Raw genomic sequence first — 15,849 nt, 5'->3', positions numbered from 1 at the left:
GTGGGGCGGGCTGCCTGCCGTCACTTCCGGCCTCCTGCCGCCGTCACTTCCGGCCTCCTGCCGCCGTCACTTCCGGCCTCTTCTCCGCGCGCGGTTTCCGAACGGGCGGCCGGCCGAGGGCCGAAGCGGAGCCCCGGGATGGCGCGGCCGTCGCGGAGGTGAGCCGGGGCAGGAGCGTTGTGCGGGGAGGGGGCGGCCGGAGGCCCCTGGGCCGCTGTCGTTTGCTTGTGTATCATTTTTCGAAATTATTTTTTTTTAATTAAATTATCCAAAAAAAATTTTTTTTTTTTACAATTTATTTATTTATTTATTTTTAAAATGACATTTTATAAGATTTTTAACAAGGAAAAAGAGTTACAAAACGATAAACAAAAAAACACAAGAAAAATACAAAAATCAAAATTTAACATAAAATAAAAATAAAAAAATAAAAAATAAAAATCCCTCTTTTTAATTTCTTACCATTCATTTACTTATTTTCCTGACTTCCTCACACCTCCCTTTTTGTATTCCATTTAAAAATTGGTTCAACAAATTCATACGTGTTATAACTTCAAATTTTCATTGTATCTTTTTTTACAATTTAAAGTACTTATTTCTCCATCCTTAAGATATCCTGTGACTTCCCTTCTTCTCTTCCCGTGGTTCATTTTACATATCACAAAACCCTGCATATTTTACAGAAACAACACCATTCCGTATTCCATTATTACATTCATCATAACTTATTTACACTGTTGAATTTATCTCTTTTTTCCCCTCCCCCTTTTGCTTTTGAGTGCTTTATTGGTTGAAAACTTTATAACAGGAGTGTTATAGATATTACAGGCAAAATGAGAAATTGAAAAAATAAACAGTTGTTCATTCTTTAACTCATTCTTGCTTTGTACATCCATTTTCTTTTTTGCAATTTAAAGTACTCCTTTTTCCATCCGTGACTTCGCTTCTTCTCTTTCCGTATTAAACTACGCCATTCCGTATTCCATTATTACATTCATCATAACTTATTTACACTGTTGAATTTATCTCTCTCTTTCCCCCCCTTTTACTTTTGAGTGCTTTACTGTTTGAAAACTTTATAACAGGAGTGTTGTAGATATTACAGGCAAAATGAGAAATTAAAAAAATAAACAGTGGTTCATTCTTTAACTCATTCTTGCTTTCTACATCCATTTGTGATTAAATTTGTCAAGCCCTCCGATCTTCCTCTTGCATCCCTTAAATACGCGCTTAAACTTTGCTTTCTCCATATTATTTGACTTACTATAAATTTTATTTTATACAATTATCCTATTTGCACACTGAAGCTCAGTCAAAACCTGCCAACGGATTGATCTTTTGAGAGTGTTCTTTTACATAGACTCTCTATATATCCCACTCTCTGAACATTTTTTCATCTGTAACGGTCCCTTAGCCTTGCTGATAATCTCGCCAGTTCGGCGTACTCTTTTATTTATTTTGCCAATCTGACTTAGATGGGATATCCTCTTCCTTCCAACCTTTTGCAATTAGAATTCTGCTGTTGTTTGTTTGTTTGTGTATAATTTTTTATTAAATGATTAAATTTTCTGTTTTCCAATTTAAAGTACTCATTTTTACATCCTCAAGATATCAGTGACTTCCCTTCTTCTCTTTCCATGGTTCATTTTACATATCACAAACCCCTGCATATTTTACAAAAACAATACCATTCAGTATTCCATTATTACATCCATCACAACTTATTTACACTGTTGAATTTATCTCAATGCTGCCAGTGTTTTCAGCTGTACACAGTTACTCCCCATATGTTCAACAAACGTTTTCCAGTCTTCTCTAAATGTATCTTCTTCTTGTTCTCTTATTCTATATGTTAAGCCTGCAAACTGCGCATATGCTGTCAACTTAAGTTGCCACTCTTCTTTGGTTGGGACCTCGCTCGTTTTCCATTTTTGGGATAATGAAATACACAGTAGTGGCATACATAAATAGTCTTTTTTGACATGTGGGAATGTTGTTTGTTCCTTGAATTTGTATACCACCCTTCCCCTGAAGATCACAAAAAAACCCCAAGGGAGAACGCAAAATTCATAACAAAGAAACAAAAAGCCAATATCTTCCCTCCCACGGACACGCTTAAAAGGCTGTTGGTTGTTTTTTTACAGCCAGGCCATGGACTGATTGAATGCTTTTGCCTGGCGCCTGAAGATATGTAAAGGGAAACATGCATTTTTATCCATATTTTTCTTTTAGCAGTCTAGGATTCAGAAACAGAAACTACAGCAACGTAAATCTATTAAGAGAAATCTAAAATGTATTAGCTTATTTTACATTTTTATAAATAGATTGCACTTTGTTATATAGCTGGCTGCCCCTGAATTTATTTCAGTAAGACTAATTCTAATGCTCTTGTTGAAAGAAATATTAGTGAGAAAAATTCAGAGGCAGCCAGCTATACAGAAGCTACTACACAAAATAATTAGTAAAAAAATAAAGTGAATAATTGTTTCATATACGTATATATGTGTGTGTGTGTAATGTAAATATAATTGGGCATTGTGTGGCTGCTACAGTATCTTAAAAAGAGTCAAGTGTACGGTTCCTAAATTAATTTTACTTTTACATGTTTCCCAGAATCATCATTGTATAAAGCAGTAGCAATTAAATATGAATATTTTGATTCAAATACAACAACTGCTTACATATGCATAATGGTTCCATGGGCAGACAAAAAATGACCCCTCTTATGCATCTGCATGTTTTATTCTTCTAGGAATAAGAAAGCAGTTGATTATTCTCAGTTTGGCAGTGTGGATGAAGATGATGATGGTAAGTCATTCGTGGTTCCTTCATGCCAAAAGGGGGCAGATTCAATGGGAAAGTAACATGGAAACTTGCTGAAACTGTTTTATATGAGTGCAACTAGAAGAAAAGTTCATTGTGTTTAAGCTTTGCTTGCACTGGTTCTACAAAGGTTTATCGCAGCTTTTCCCGAACCTGTTGTACATTTAAATATGAGCACATACTACAAGCCAGTGCTATTGTTTTTTAAGTCTGGCAATGTACACTCTGTACATCTGCTCCCAATTAATATCATAGCTGCAGTATTTTGTACTTCCAAACAATCTTCTGAACGGTTTTCAAGGGTAGCCCATGTACACTGCCATACAATATTCAAATTTGGATGACCCATTCACCAGCACTACCTGTCTCTTACTTGGATTGAGTTTCAGTTTATTAGCCTTCATCAAGTCCATTAATAATCTTGGACTCCGGTTTAGGACTTCTGACAGCTTAACGTGAATCTGATGAAAAGAGAAGTAAGAGTTGGATATCATTGGTATATTGATGACACTGCACTTCAAATTCTGGGCGATACCTGGTTTTCAGCATCGTGATATATCACCAGCTAACCATCACAATATAGTGATATATCACAATGACTAAAATAACATCTGAAAAAGCAGCTGGGCTGTGGAGGAAGGAAGAAACGACCAAGAGGAAGGGAAGAAGGCTGCCCGCTTGCTCGGGCGAAGGACCTCCTGGCCTCTCCCTCCACAGCCCAGCCTTGAAGGTGCTCCACCTTCTTAACTGCCTGTTTGTGTGTTTGCCTCTTCGCCCTAGCAAGTGACATGGGCTGCTGCTTTCCTTCCAGTCAGTTGTTCCTCCTGTTACTGAACCTGTCTGAAACTGTCTTTACAATCTGGACTTCATACTTGTTTCAGGCAAAGTATCGAAATATTGCCCAGAGCTGATGTCTGGGTATCCTTACCCAGTGCCACATAGTAGTTAGTTTGCATTTTAGTTTAAAACATATTAGTTTTTAGTTACAGAAGATAGTTTTGTACATACCATGTCCTGGGTAATGAAAGCTGGACAAGCTTGAAAGACTGGCTGGGAACATGAGAGAGATCACCAAAAATAAATGGAAAAAGGAGAAAACTGGTCGATGTCTCCTTCCCAGTAAATCTGATTTTAATACCCTCCAGCTTTCATTGAGGGGACGCGGGTGGCGCTGTGGGTTAAGCCACAGAGCCTAAGAGATGACCGGCAGAATCCGAGACCTGGGAGAGGAGAGGGTTGAAGAAGATTGGAAGAAATTTAAGATGTACTTACAAAAATACTGTAATTTGGTTGAATGTTAAGAAGGATGCTAGATCATAAATAATTGAGCACCACTAAATTAGATGGAATTGGGATGACAAGTGAGATTGAGGAAAATATAAACCTTTTGGAGAATTATTAGATTTTATTTAAATGAACGGGACACAAGAATGTAAACAAGATGATAAATTGCTGGTAAAAATTTACAATGATGTAAGTGGGAGCGGGAGACGTGAGGGTGTCCAAAGAAGCTATGAAACTATGTTACGATACATGTTATATTGTTTATTATTTTTGCACTTGTATTTAAAAATCTTAATAAATATTAAAAAAAAAAAAAGCCACAGAGCCTAGGACTTGCCAATCAGAAGGTCAGTGGTTCAAATCCCCGTGACGGAGTGAGCTCCCGTTGCTCGGTCCCTGCTCCTGCCAACCTAGCAGTTCGAAAGCACGTCAAAGTGCAAGTAGATAAATAGGTACTACTCTGGCAGGAAGGTAAACGGCATTTCTGTGCGCTGGTCTGGTCCGCCAGAAGCGGCTTAGTCATGCTGGCCACATGACCCAGAAGCTGTATGCTGGCTCCCTCAGCCAATAAAGCGAGATGAGCGCCGCAACCCCAGAGTTGTCCGCAACTGGACCTAATGGACCTTTTTACTGTCTGGATATCCTTACCCAGTGTCACATAGTAGTTAGATTGCATTTTAGTTTACAACATACTAGTTTTCGGTTTTTAGTTACAGAAGATACATACCATGTCCTGGGTAATGAAAGCTGGACTGGCTTGAAAGACTGGCTGGGTACATGAGATAGATCACCAAAAATAAATAGAAAAAGGAGAAAGCTGGTTGATGTCTCCTTCTTCTCAGTAAATCTGATTTTAATACAGTGGCAAGACGAATGCCTCGCAAGACGAAAAACTCGCTAGACGAAAGAGTTTTCCGTTTTTTGAGGTGCTTCGCAAGACGAATTTCCCTATGGACTTGCTTCGCAAGACGAAACTTCTTGCGAGTTTGTTTCCTTTTTCTTAAAGCCGCTAAGCCGTTAATAGCCACTAAGCCGCTTAATAGTCGTGCTTCGCAAGACGAAAAAACTGCTGGACGAAGAGACTCGCGGAACGGATTAATTTCGTCTTGCGAGGCACCACTGTACCCTCCAGCTTTCATTAAAGAATCCTTCCTAACAAAGTTCTGAACACACACAGCAAGGCTGCTTCATATGAAATAAGCATAACCTATTGCCTGGCTCCCTGTCTTTGGGGTGCTGAAGAGATAGCATTCTTAATTCTGGATGCAGCAAACTTCCTCGTTCCCTCATCTCAGCTGACATGTTGCAAGGAGAAACGGGGACAGTGGCAAAGGAAGGAGGCAAACACACCCCATTTCAGCGTCCTTCGTTCACACCTTGCAGTGGGTGCCACTCAGGAGGAGGCAGTGTTAAGCAGAGAGATGGAGTCCCCATTTCCTTTCCCTTGTACTGCTCTGCTATTACTGTGCCAATATCTCCCTGTACAGTGGTACCTTGGTTCTCAAACTTAATCCGTTCCGGAAGTCTGTTCCAAAACCAAAGTGTTCCAAAACCAAGGCACGCTTTCCCATTGAAAATAATGCAAAATGGATTAATCCGTTCCAGACTTTTAAAACAACCCCTAAAACAGCAATTTAACATGAATTTTACTATCTAACGAGACCATTGATCCATAAAATGAAAGGAATAAACAATGTACTGCAGTCACACAATCAATCAATCAGTAGCTGAACTGGGTTCCACACAGTCACAAAAACAAAACAAAAAAGCCACAAAAATGCAAAATAAATAGAATAAACAGACAGACCTCAGTGTAACAGTGTAACAGTCAAAACAGAAGTGTGGCATTCAAAACAGAGCATGTTCAGCTTCCGGAAAAAGTTCACAAAGCGGAACACTTCCGGGTTCACAGTGTTTGGGTTCCGAGTTGTTTGAATACCAAGGCATTTGAGAACCAAGATACCACTGTATTTTGTTTTAAATCATCCTGGATTACTGCAGAAGATCTAAAGGTCTAGAATATCTTACAATACATGCTTTGAACATATTGTTAGAATGGGGGAATTTTAAACAACTGGAAGAACTTGCACTGTTACAGTGCGTCTAATGCAGTGTTTCCCAACCGGTGTTCCGCGGCACACTAGTGTGCCGCGGGACGTCGGCTGGTGTGCCATGGGAGGGAGGCGGGCGAGTCGGGCGGCGAGAGGCGGGGCGGCGGCGGCGAGCACACGCGGGGCAGGGAGCGAGCTCCCTCCCACATCCCATCGCCCCGTGCTCCGCGCTGGTGTCCGCAAGCCTTGCGCACCCGGGGGATCTCCCCCCGGGTGCGCAAGGCTTGCGGGCGGCAGCCTGCAGCGCGGAGCACGGGGCGCCCTCCGGAGGACGCCCCGTGCTCTGCGCTGGTGTCCGCAAGCCTTGCGCACCCGGGGGATCTCCCCCCGGGAGCGCAAGGCTTGCGGGCGGCAGCCTGCAGCGCGGAGCACGGGGCGCCCTCCGGAGGACGCCCCGTGCTCCGCGCTGGTGTCGGCCAGCCTTGCGCACCCGGGGGATCTCCCCCCGGGAGCACAAGGCTTGCGGGCGGCAGCCTGCAGCGCGGAGCACGGGGCGCCCTCCGGAGGACGCCCCGTGCTCCGCGCTGGTGTCCGCAAGCCTTGCGCACCCGGGGGATCTCCCCCCGGGAGCGCAAGGCTTGCGGGCGGCACCCTGCAGCGCGGAGCACGGGGCGCCCTCCGGAGGATGCCCCGTGCTCCGCGCTGGTGTCGGCCAGCCTTGCGCACCCGGGGGATCTCCCCCCGGGAGCGCAAGTCTTGCGGGCGGCAGCCTGCAGCGCGGAGCACGGGGCGCCCTCCGGAGGACGCCCTGTGCTCCGCGCTGGTGTCGGCCAGCCTTGCGCACCCGGGGGATCTCCCCCCGGGAGCGCAAGTCTTGCGGGCGGCAGCCTGCAGCGCGGAGCACGGGGCGCCCTCCGGAGGACGCCCTGTGCTCCGCGCTGGTGTCGGCCAGCCTTGCGCACCCGGGGGATCTCTCCCCGGGAGCGCAAGGCTTGCGGGCGTCAGCTGGCAGCGCGGAGCACGGGGCGCCCTTCGGAGGACGCCCCGTGCTCCGCGCTGGTGTCGGCCAGCCTTGCGCACCCGGGGGATCTCCCCCCGGGAGCGCAAGGCTTGCGGGCGGCAGCCTGCAGCGCGGAGCACGGGGCGCCCTCCGGAGGACGCCCTGTGCTCCGCGCTGGTGTCGGCCAGCCTTGCGCACCCGGGGGATCTCCCCCCGGGAGCGCAAGTCTTGCGGGCGGCAGCCTGCAGCGCGGAGCACGGGGCGCCCTCCGGAGGACGCCCTGTGCTCCGCGCTGGTGTCGGCCAGCCTTGCGCACCCGGGGGATCTCTCCCCGGGAGCGCAAGGCTTGCGGGCGTCAGCTGGCAGCGCGGAGCACGGGGCGCCCTTCGGAGGACGCCCCGTGCTCCGCGCTGGTGTCGGCCAGCCTTGCGCACCCGGGGGATCTCTCCCCGGGAGCGCAAGGCTTGCGGGCGTCAGCTGGCAGCGCGGAGCACGGGGCGCCCTTCGGAGGACGCCCCGTGCTCCGCGCTGGTGTCGGCCAGCCTTGCGCACCCGGGGGATCTCTCCCCGGGAGCGCAAGGCTTGCGGGCGTCAGCTGGCAGCGCGGAGCACGGGGCGCCCTTCGGAGGACGCCCCGTGCTCCGCGCTGGTGTTGGCCAGCCTTGCGCACCCGGGGGATCTCTCCCCGGGAGCGCAAGGCTTGCGGGCGTCAGCTGGCAGCGCGGAGCACGGGGCGCCCTTCGGAGGACGCCCCGTGCTCCGCGCTGGTGTCGGCCAGCCTTGCGCACCCGGGGGATCTCTCCCCGGGAGCGCAAGGCTTGCGGGCGTCAGCTGGCAGCGCGGAGCACGGGGCGCCCTTCGGAGGACGCCCCGTGCTCCGCGCTGGTGTCGGCCAGCCTTGCGCACCCGGGGGATCTCTCCCCGGGAGCGCAAGGCTTGCGGGCGTCAGCTGGCAGCGCGGAGCACGGGGCGCCCTTCGGAGGCCACCCCGTGCTCCGCGCTGGTGTTGGCAAGTCTTGCGCACCGGGGGATCTCCCCCCGGGAGCGCAAGGCTTGCGGGCAGCAGCCTGCAGCGCGGAGCACGGGGCGCCCTCCAGAGGACGCCCCGTGCTCCGTGCTGGTGTTGGCCAGCCTTGCGCACCCGGGGGATCTCCCCCCGGGAGCGCAAGGCTTGCGGGCGGCAGCTGGCAGCGCGGAGCACGGGGCACCCTTCGGAGGACGCCCCGTGCTCCGCGCTGGTGTTGGCCAGCCTTGCGCACCCGGGGGATCTCCCCCCAGGAGCGCAAGGCTTGCGGGCGGCAGCTGGCAGCGCGGAGCACGGGGCGCCCTTCGGAGGACGCCCCGTGCTCCGCGCTCATGTTGGCAAGCCTTGCGCACCCGGGGGGCGCATGGGGCGCCCTGAAACAGAGGGTTCCCCATGCTGCGGACTGTAGCCTGCCGCCGGACGCGCGGGGCGCCCTGAAGCAGAGCGCCCCTCGCGCCAGGCAGACATGGGCCAGCCCCACAAGCTCGGGGGACAGCGGGGAGGCGCAGCACCGCCATCCCACTGTTCCCCGACCTGGTTTTTTTTGGGGGGAATAAAGGGGAAAAAAATTTCCTTTATTTCCCCCCTCAAAAAAGTAGGTGCGTCCTATGGGACGGAGCGTCCTATGGGACGAAAAATACGGTACTTACTATTTCATAATAAAGTAATTATAAAATACTTTCTTTGTGTTTATTTGATTCCTATTAAAGAGAGTTACTTTATATATAGTCAATATAGGCACAGAGTTAATTTTTTAAACATTTTCTAATGGTGGTGTGCCTCGAGATTTTTTTCATGAAACAAGTGTGCCTTTGCCCAAAAAAGGTTGGGAAACACTGGTCTAATGTGCTTCTGCTAAACAGATGAAGATTTTGCAAATATAACTGCACCTTCAAGCAAAAAATTAAAGAGGACATGCTCTGAGTTGACAAAGAAAAAGATTGAGCAAAAGCCCCGCAAACAGGAGATTCAGATCCAAAAGAGTTCACCAAACAAAAGGTAAGAGAAATCCATTCATTTTAAATTTACTTACGTGTTTGCGATACAACACTGGTTTTTTCCTAGCTGTGGTTAAGAAACAGGTAGCTGGCTTTGGGGATATAAGTTCATTCCCTTGGAGTGGAGCGAATTCCCCTTGTCTACCTAAGATCAGTTTATTGGAACTGATCTTAACCATTATAAAATCTAAAACCAGGATTTAAAGTTGGTTTCAGAGCATGAAATAGTTTCTTTCTTACTTTTTAAATTTGTGTTGGCACTGAGGTTAATAAACATATTGATAATGAGTTTTCCATAACTGTTTTTCAAATTGCTTCAGACTTCCCTTGGATCACAGACTTTACCAGAGAGATTTGGAAGTTGCCTTAGCGTTATCAATGGATGAACCACCTGGAAGGGACCATAAAGTACAAGATTCACAGAAACAAGGTGATTCTTGAAGACTCTCAATATAAACATTTCTGTCTTGTGCTTTTTGCTGCTCTTAAAGTGGTGTTGACATTTTGGGCTGCAGTCCCACATGTTTTTAGGACCAGAAATAAAAGGCATTCATAATTCTCTTTTAACCAATAAGCTATTTGAGAAATATTGATGTTGATGAAAATCACAAAATGTAGAAGTTCTGAAATTCAGCCACAAAAACTAGAGTGAAATACCTTCCAAGTTCAGTTAATTATTTTGATAACTTTAAAAAAGAGAGACTGCATCTGGGAATAAGGTGAAAGTTCAAAACTGCTCATTTCTGATTGCACTGTACAGCCACAGTCTGCTAACTCAGGAGTAAAGTTCCCACAGTGTGACTTCTTTTTTAATAATTTGGTAGAAAGATAGTTAATTTTCCTAGCCTATTACTACTAAACTTTATGCCATTACTTTGTACCTGACTGTTTCCCATTTCTGGTCTCAGCTGAAGAATCTGAAGGTGATTCCAGCTTCGGTGAAGATGATGATGTTGAATTCGTTGTGAAGAAGAAAGCTACAGGAAACAGAAAAGAAGGAAGGGAGCGAAATTATGAAAGCAAAAAGAAAGAAAAGAAGGATTCCAAATCAGAGAGGGATTCGATAGGTAAGCACATTTGATTCTTTCCTTGGTGCCATTTTGGTGCCAAGCTTTCTTGCATCTGGTTTTCAGAGGCGTGTGTGGTCTGCATAAAATAGCATTTATTTTAAAGCTAAGTGAAACTTGCGCTCCAGGCCTTTTCACAGGAGTGTTTTATGAAATCAACTTCCCAGGCCCATGTTTCCATACTGAAGTGCAATCCTGAGAAAGTTAGAGGTGTGCAAGTGCACAATTTAAACACCTTATTTTCAGTGTGCTCCCGTTGCTTGGTCCCTGTTCCTGCCCACCTAGCAGTTTGAAAGCATGCCAAAAAGTACAAGTAGATAAATAGGTACCACTCCAGCGGGAAGGTAAATGGCGTTTCTCTGCGCAGCTCTGGTTTCAGTGTTCTATTCCGCCAGAAGCGGCTTAGTCATGCTGGCCACATGACCCGGAAAAACTGACTGTGGACAAACGTCGGCTTCCATGGCCAGTAAAGCAAGATGAGCACCGCAACCCCAGAGTCGCTTGCGACTGGACTTAACTGTCAGCGGTCCTTTACCCTTTTTTTAGCAACTTATTAGGACAAACTTTTTGTTAACTGCTCCATTGAAGTATATGTCAAAGGAATGTGCTTGTTTTTCCCCAGTAGCTATCAAATTAATTTGCTATTTAGAGGTGACTTCCATATTTCTTAAATATAGCCTCTGTTCTGTGTAATCCATCCATTAAAAATGATTTCCCAAAGTTATTTTTTCTTATTTTTTAACCATGGGACTTTGTTGTTGTTTAGTCGTGTCCAACTCTTTGTAACCCCATGGACCAGAGCACGCCAGGCACTTCTGTCTTCCACTGCCTCCCGCAGTTTGGTCAAACTCATGCTGGTAGCTTTGAGAACACTATCCAACCATCTCGTCCTCTGTCATCCCCTTCTCCTTGTGCCCTCCATCTTTCCTCCATCAGGGTCTTTTCCAGGGAGTCTTCTCTTCTCATGAGGTGGCCAAAGTATTGGAGCCTCAGCTTCAGGATCTGTCCTTCCAGTGAGCACTCAGGGCTGATTTCCTTCAGAATGGATACGTTTGATCTTCTTGCAGTCCATGGGACTCTCAAGAGTCTCCTCCAGCACCATAATTCAAAAGCATCAATTCTTTGGCGATCAGCCTTCTTTATGGTCCAGCTCTCACTTCCATACATCACTACTGGGAAAACCATAGCTTTTACTATACGGACCTTTGTTGGCAAGGTGATGTCTCTGCTTTTTAAGATGCTGTCTAGGTTTGTCATTGCTTTTCTCCCAAGAAGCAGGCGTCTTTTAATTTCGTGGCTGCTGTCACCATCTGCAGTGATCATGGAGCCCAAGAAAGTAAAATCTTTCACTGCCTCCATTTCTTCCCCTTCTATTTGCCAGGAGGTGATGGGACCATGGGACTACTTCCAGCCAAATCTGAACCAGCTTTGCAGAATTTGTCAAGTTCTCTAGAGCAGATTGGACAGCCTTTGACAGCATCTAGCCCTTCTTTGGCCAAGAAGCCTAACTGCACGTCACCAGGTATATTCAATGCATACACTGTTTATATGGTTGCTTAGGATACCTATATCTATGCAAAATAATTGTCTGAAAACCAGGATAAAAATATAATCATTAACTCCACCTATTTTCCATGTTCAGGTAAAGCCCCTTAGGAACCATGGATAATGAAAAATATATTAATCTGGTCTCTCAGGTTAACCTTTTTCCTCAGTAGCCTCTGGCTCTATTTTTGCCAGAAGACAGGCTGCTGGCCTAGGACAATTTGCTGCATTAAAAGGAGTGTGGTGTGAATAACACAACAACAACAACAATTTATTATTTATACCTCGCTCATTTGGCTGGATTTCCCCAGCCATTCTGGGAGGCTCCCAACAGAATATTAAAAACACAATAAAACATCAAACATTAAAAACTTCCCTAAACAAGGTTGCCTTCAGATGTCTTCTAAAAGTCAGATAGTTGCTTATTTCTTTGACCTCTGATGGGAGGGCATTCCACAGGGCGGGTGCCACTACAGAGAAGGCCCTCTGCCTGGTTCACTGTAACTTGGCTTCTCACAGCGAGGGAACCACCAGAAGGCCCTCGGAGCTGGACCTCAGTGTCCGGGCAGAACAATGGAGGTGGAGACACTCCTTTAGGTATACTGGACCGAGGCCATTTAGGGCTTTAAAGGTCAGCACCAACACTTTGAATTGTGCTCTGAAATGTACTGGGAGCCAATGTAGGTCTTTCAGGACTGGTGTTATATGGTCTCGGCGGCCGCTCCCAGTCACCAGTCTAGCTGCCACATTCTGGATGAACTGTAGTTTCCGGGTCACCTTCAAAGGTAGCCCCACATAGAGCACATTGCAGTAGTCCAAGTGGGAGACAACCAGAGCATGCACCACTCTGGCGAGACAGTCTGCAGACAGATAGGGTCTTAGCCTGCGTACCAGGTGGAGCTGGTAGACAGCTGCCCTGCGCACAGAATTGACCTGCGTCTCCACATGAGTCCAAATTGACTCCCAGGCTGCACACCTGGTCTTTCAGGGGCACAGTTACCACATTCAAGACCAGGGAGTCCTCCACACCTGCCCGCCCCCGTCTTCAAAAACATTTGGGTCTTTGCTTTGAATTGTCATCCTAAAGTTTCTTGGAAGGAAAACGGAACTGAGACTTTGGGTAATTGACCCAGAAGAGCGGGTTTATTAAAAGGCATTCAGAGACACAAACAGCATAGTCAAGTTAACCACAAGGGCAGGGAGAAAGAGCAGTTGTGAGCTGAAGCTGCGCAGCTGCATTGTGGCACATGCTCTCTCTGAAGCAAGGAAGAGAAAAAGGGAAGAACGTGACCTGCAAGATCAGGCAGGAGGCACAAGTCAAAACAAGAGTTTACTTGCTCTAGAGCAGGCACGTCCAAAAGGTAGATCGTGATCTACTGGTAGAACACTGGATGTCACTGGCAGATCACTGGCTCCCCCCAAAGATGCTCAAGTAGTTTGGCTCTCCTAAAAAAAGCTCAATATTTTTGACCTGAACCCCAAACGGGTCTTCCTCCTTCCTAAAAAAAGCTAAACAACTTTGACCTGAACCCCCCAAAAGGGGATAGATCACTTAACTCTGTGAGTAGATTGCAGTCTCTTGGGAGTTGGCCACCCCTGCTCTAGAGTTTGCTGAGACACATGGAGGGAGGAAGGGGAAGATGGATTCTTGTGGCTGGGCAATAGGTGCCAATGGCAGGGAGAATTTGCCTTCCCATGCCATTCTAGAGCTTTCATTTCGCAGGCTGATGGGATGCAAGAATGTGCACCAGGCTGGGGCTTCTACTGGACTGCTTTTGGAAAACATGCACACACAAAACCCCCAGAAAAAATATCAAGCCTTTCCAGATATTAGTAGAAGTTTCGCTGAGCAGAACTGCAGGGGTTGAGGTTCAGCATGAGCATTCTACTGGAAGCTTCAAGAGAGAACAATATGGGTTCCAGGATGACTATTCTCCAAAAAAGCACACTTAAGTCAAGGATGAAAACAGTTCTATAGTATTAGAAGACAAAAGCCAGGGTGTCTGCTGAAAGAGGTTTTCTGTGGAAATGAAAAGGGAGATGCCAAGGCTATTTTTCAAAAAGAGGCATGATAGATGCTGGATGGATGTATTTAGTGCTAAGTGGGAGGTTGTAAAAGGACACAGGACTCATTCCAATGGTACCTCTACTTACATTCACCTCCGGTTACGTATCCTTCGGGATACATACGCGGCAAACCCAGAAGTATTTTTCTGGGTTTCGCCACGTACGCATGCTCAGAAGCGGTCTACCGCCGCATGCGCAGAAGCAGTCCCTCCGGTTGTGGAAACCTCGGGATCCGACCGGAGCTCCAGAATGGATCCCTTCCGCAACCAGAGGTACCACTGTGTTGCCAAGGACTTGCCTTGGGATGGAGAGGAGAGTGGCTTTAGGATGCTGAAGGGTTCCATATCCCAGAATAAATGAGGTCAAGGATACCTTCCCCCCTCCCCATTTCACCTTGACAGCTACTAATAGACAAGGTGGAATCTCAGAGACAAAATGGAAACATTGGCACAAACTGGAGATGATGTAACAACAACAGAAATACCCCTCTATGTACTAGAAATTGTGCATTATGTGGTATTTAATGCTACTTGGTTAAGTTTGTCCACTGTTTCTTTCACTGGAGTTTCTTGCATCTTGTAGATTACTTGAACCATGGGTTAACCCACATATTTCCCCCCCCCCCCCCGTCTCCCACCGTTTTGAGACTCGGACATTTTAAGTGAGGTTGCCACTTAATAGGAGACTGGATATATTTGAGGAGGACTCGTCCTGCAAAGAGTCCTTTAAAGTTTACAGCCCTCTTGCATTTGTATAGTTGGATTTAATTAAGAAGATGCACTAGTGGGAGCTTGCTCAACAATTCCTCCATATCTTCCTTCACCCCCAAAATTGGCTCTGATGAGGTCTGGAGCACCCCCCAAACAGTGCTCAGGGAGGAGAGGGGAAATGGTTCTGTTGTGCAAGCTGAAAAGCTTGGACTGACAGAACAATTTGCAAAACATGCTGTTGAATTCCTCTCTAAATACTTCTTCTGAAGCCTCTAAAGAGATAAAATGAGCTTGAGGAAGAGTATGTGCCAGAAATGAGCTTGTGTCTTACACAAAATTGCATGTACAACAGTAAGAGTTCACTGTTATGCAGGCAGTGAAACATGAATACAATATTCTAGTCTACTTATTTTTCTTAATGTACCTCTCCAACAATCTTTTCAGCTACATCTGGAAGCAGTGCCATACAGCTGGGAAGAACCCATGGGAAATCGCCCACACAAGGTCTCAGGCTTGGCCTCTCTAGGTTGGCAAGAGTGAAATCACTGCACCCGAGTTTTGCCAGTACCTGAGTACCTGCGATGTCTTCAGAGGGTCGCAAATTGAAATTAAATACTTTGGGTGTGCTGTAGAATTTTTTAAAATTGCAGATTTTGATTCAGGCAATATATATTTATCATTCTGAATGAGATAAAGTTGATGCATTTTAAAAAAGATTTCATTCTCAAAAAGTGTAAAGTGTGAGGTATTGACAGCACTTAAACTCCAGTGTTGTTGTGACACACCCACCCACCCAGCCGCACACTGAAATGTTCAGATCATTGGCTGGCTTAATACTTCATAGAAGTCAATTGTGATCCAGGCTAGTTTCCAGTTTTTAGATCCTGCATTTTGAATCATCATGAAGGCCAGTTCACTTGTAACTTGGATATTTTGCTAAAAGCAGTATTGAAGTTTCTATCATCCTTTTGATGGAAAAATATTTTCAGAAATTTATGCTGTTATTTTCTGATGTGTGGATTTTATTGGTAAATGTATATTATGTATCTCTGTCCCTTTTAAGTGAAATAAAATATCTGTATAAAGAGCAAAGAGCTGTTTGTGTTAGCCATTTTAAGTCTTCCTTGTTGACACCTTGAGCAAAATACACAAAACAAAATGCACGAAACAACTGGTTCAGTTTCAGTTTGAGCTGGAGAAAAGTCCTAATGGCCAAGGATCACAACATCAAGCACTTAACGGAAGCCACTTCTCCCAGCTCCTTCCAGCTGATCTTTGAT

The 15,849-nt window shown here is 46.5% G+C and overlaps 1 protein-coding gene across 2 annotated transcripts; it reads left to right on the top strand.

Annotated features, from left to right (window-relative positions):
- The first annotated feature begins 29 nt into the window (after positions 1 to 29).
- On the top strand, positions 30 to 15,661 carry RAD51AP1 (RAD51 associated protein 1). 2 transcript variants are annotated; one of them, XM_081861048.1, is made up of 7 exons: positions 30 to 158; positions 2,753 to 2,808; positions 9,046 to 9,181; positions 9,501 to 9,610; positions 10,089 to 10,247; positions 11,659 to 11,769; positions 15,014 to 15,661. In XM_081861048.1, the coding sequence occupies exons 1-7, from the start codon at positions 139 to 141 to the stop codon at positions 15,139 to 15,141; spliced, it is 720 nt and encodes a 239-aa protein (XP_081717174.1). In that variant the 5' UTR covers positions 30 to 138; the 3' UTR covers positions 15,142 to 15,661. The 2 variants fall into 2 exon arrangements, with proteins under 2 accessions (XP_081717174.1, XP_081717173.1); XM_081861047.1 differs by having other exon boundaries at positions 11,629 to 11,769.
- The last annotated feature ends 188 nt before the right edge of the window (positions 15,662 to 15,849 follow it).

The sequence above is a fragment of the Podarcis erhardii genome, assembly GCF_964252035.2.
Source record: "Podarcis erhardii genome assembly, chromosome: 5".
Lineage (NCBI taxonomy): Eukaryota > Metazoa > Chordata > Lepidosauria > Squamata > Lacertidae > Podarcis > Podarcis erhardii.
Note: the sequence above shows the minus strand (reverse complement) of the source record. Positions and strands in the feature narration are given on the sequence as shown.

Excerpts from the sequence above, each read along its gene's own strand:
- RAD51AP1 (XM_081861047.1), top strand. The coding sequence starts at position 139 with ATGGCGCGGCCGTCGCGGAG. Across the intron at positions 9,611-10,088 it reads ACAAGATTCACAGAAACAAG|CTGAAGAATCTGAAGGTGAT; the intron begins GTGATTCTTGAA and ends TTCTGGTCTCAG. Across the intron at positions 10,248-11,628 it reads ATCAGAGAGGGATTCGATAG|GAGGTGATGGGACCATGGGA; the intron begins GTAAGCACATTT and ends TCTATTTGCCAG.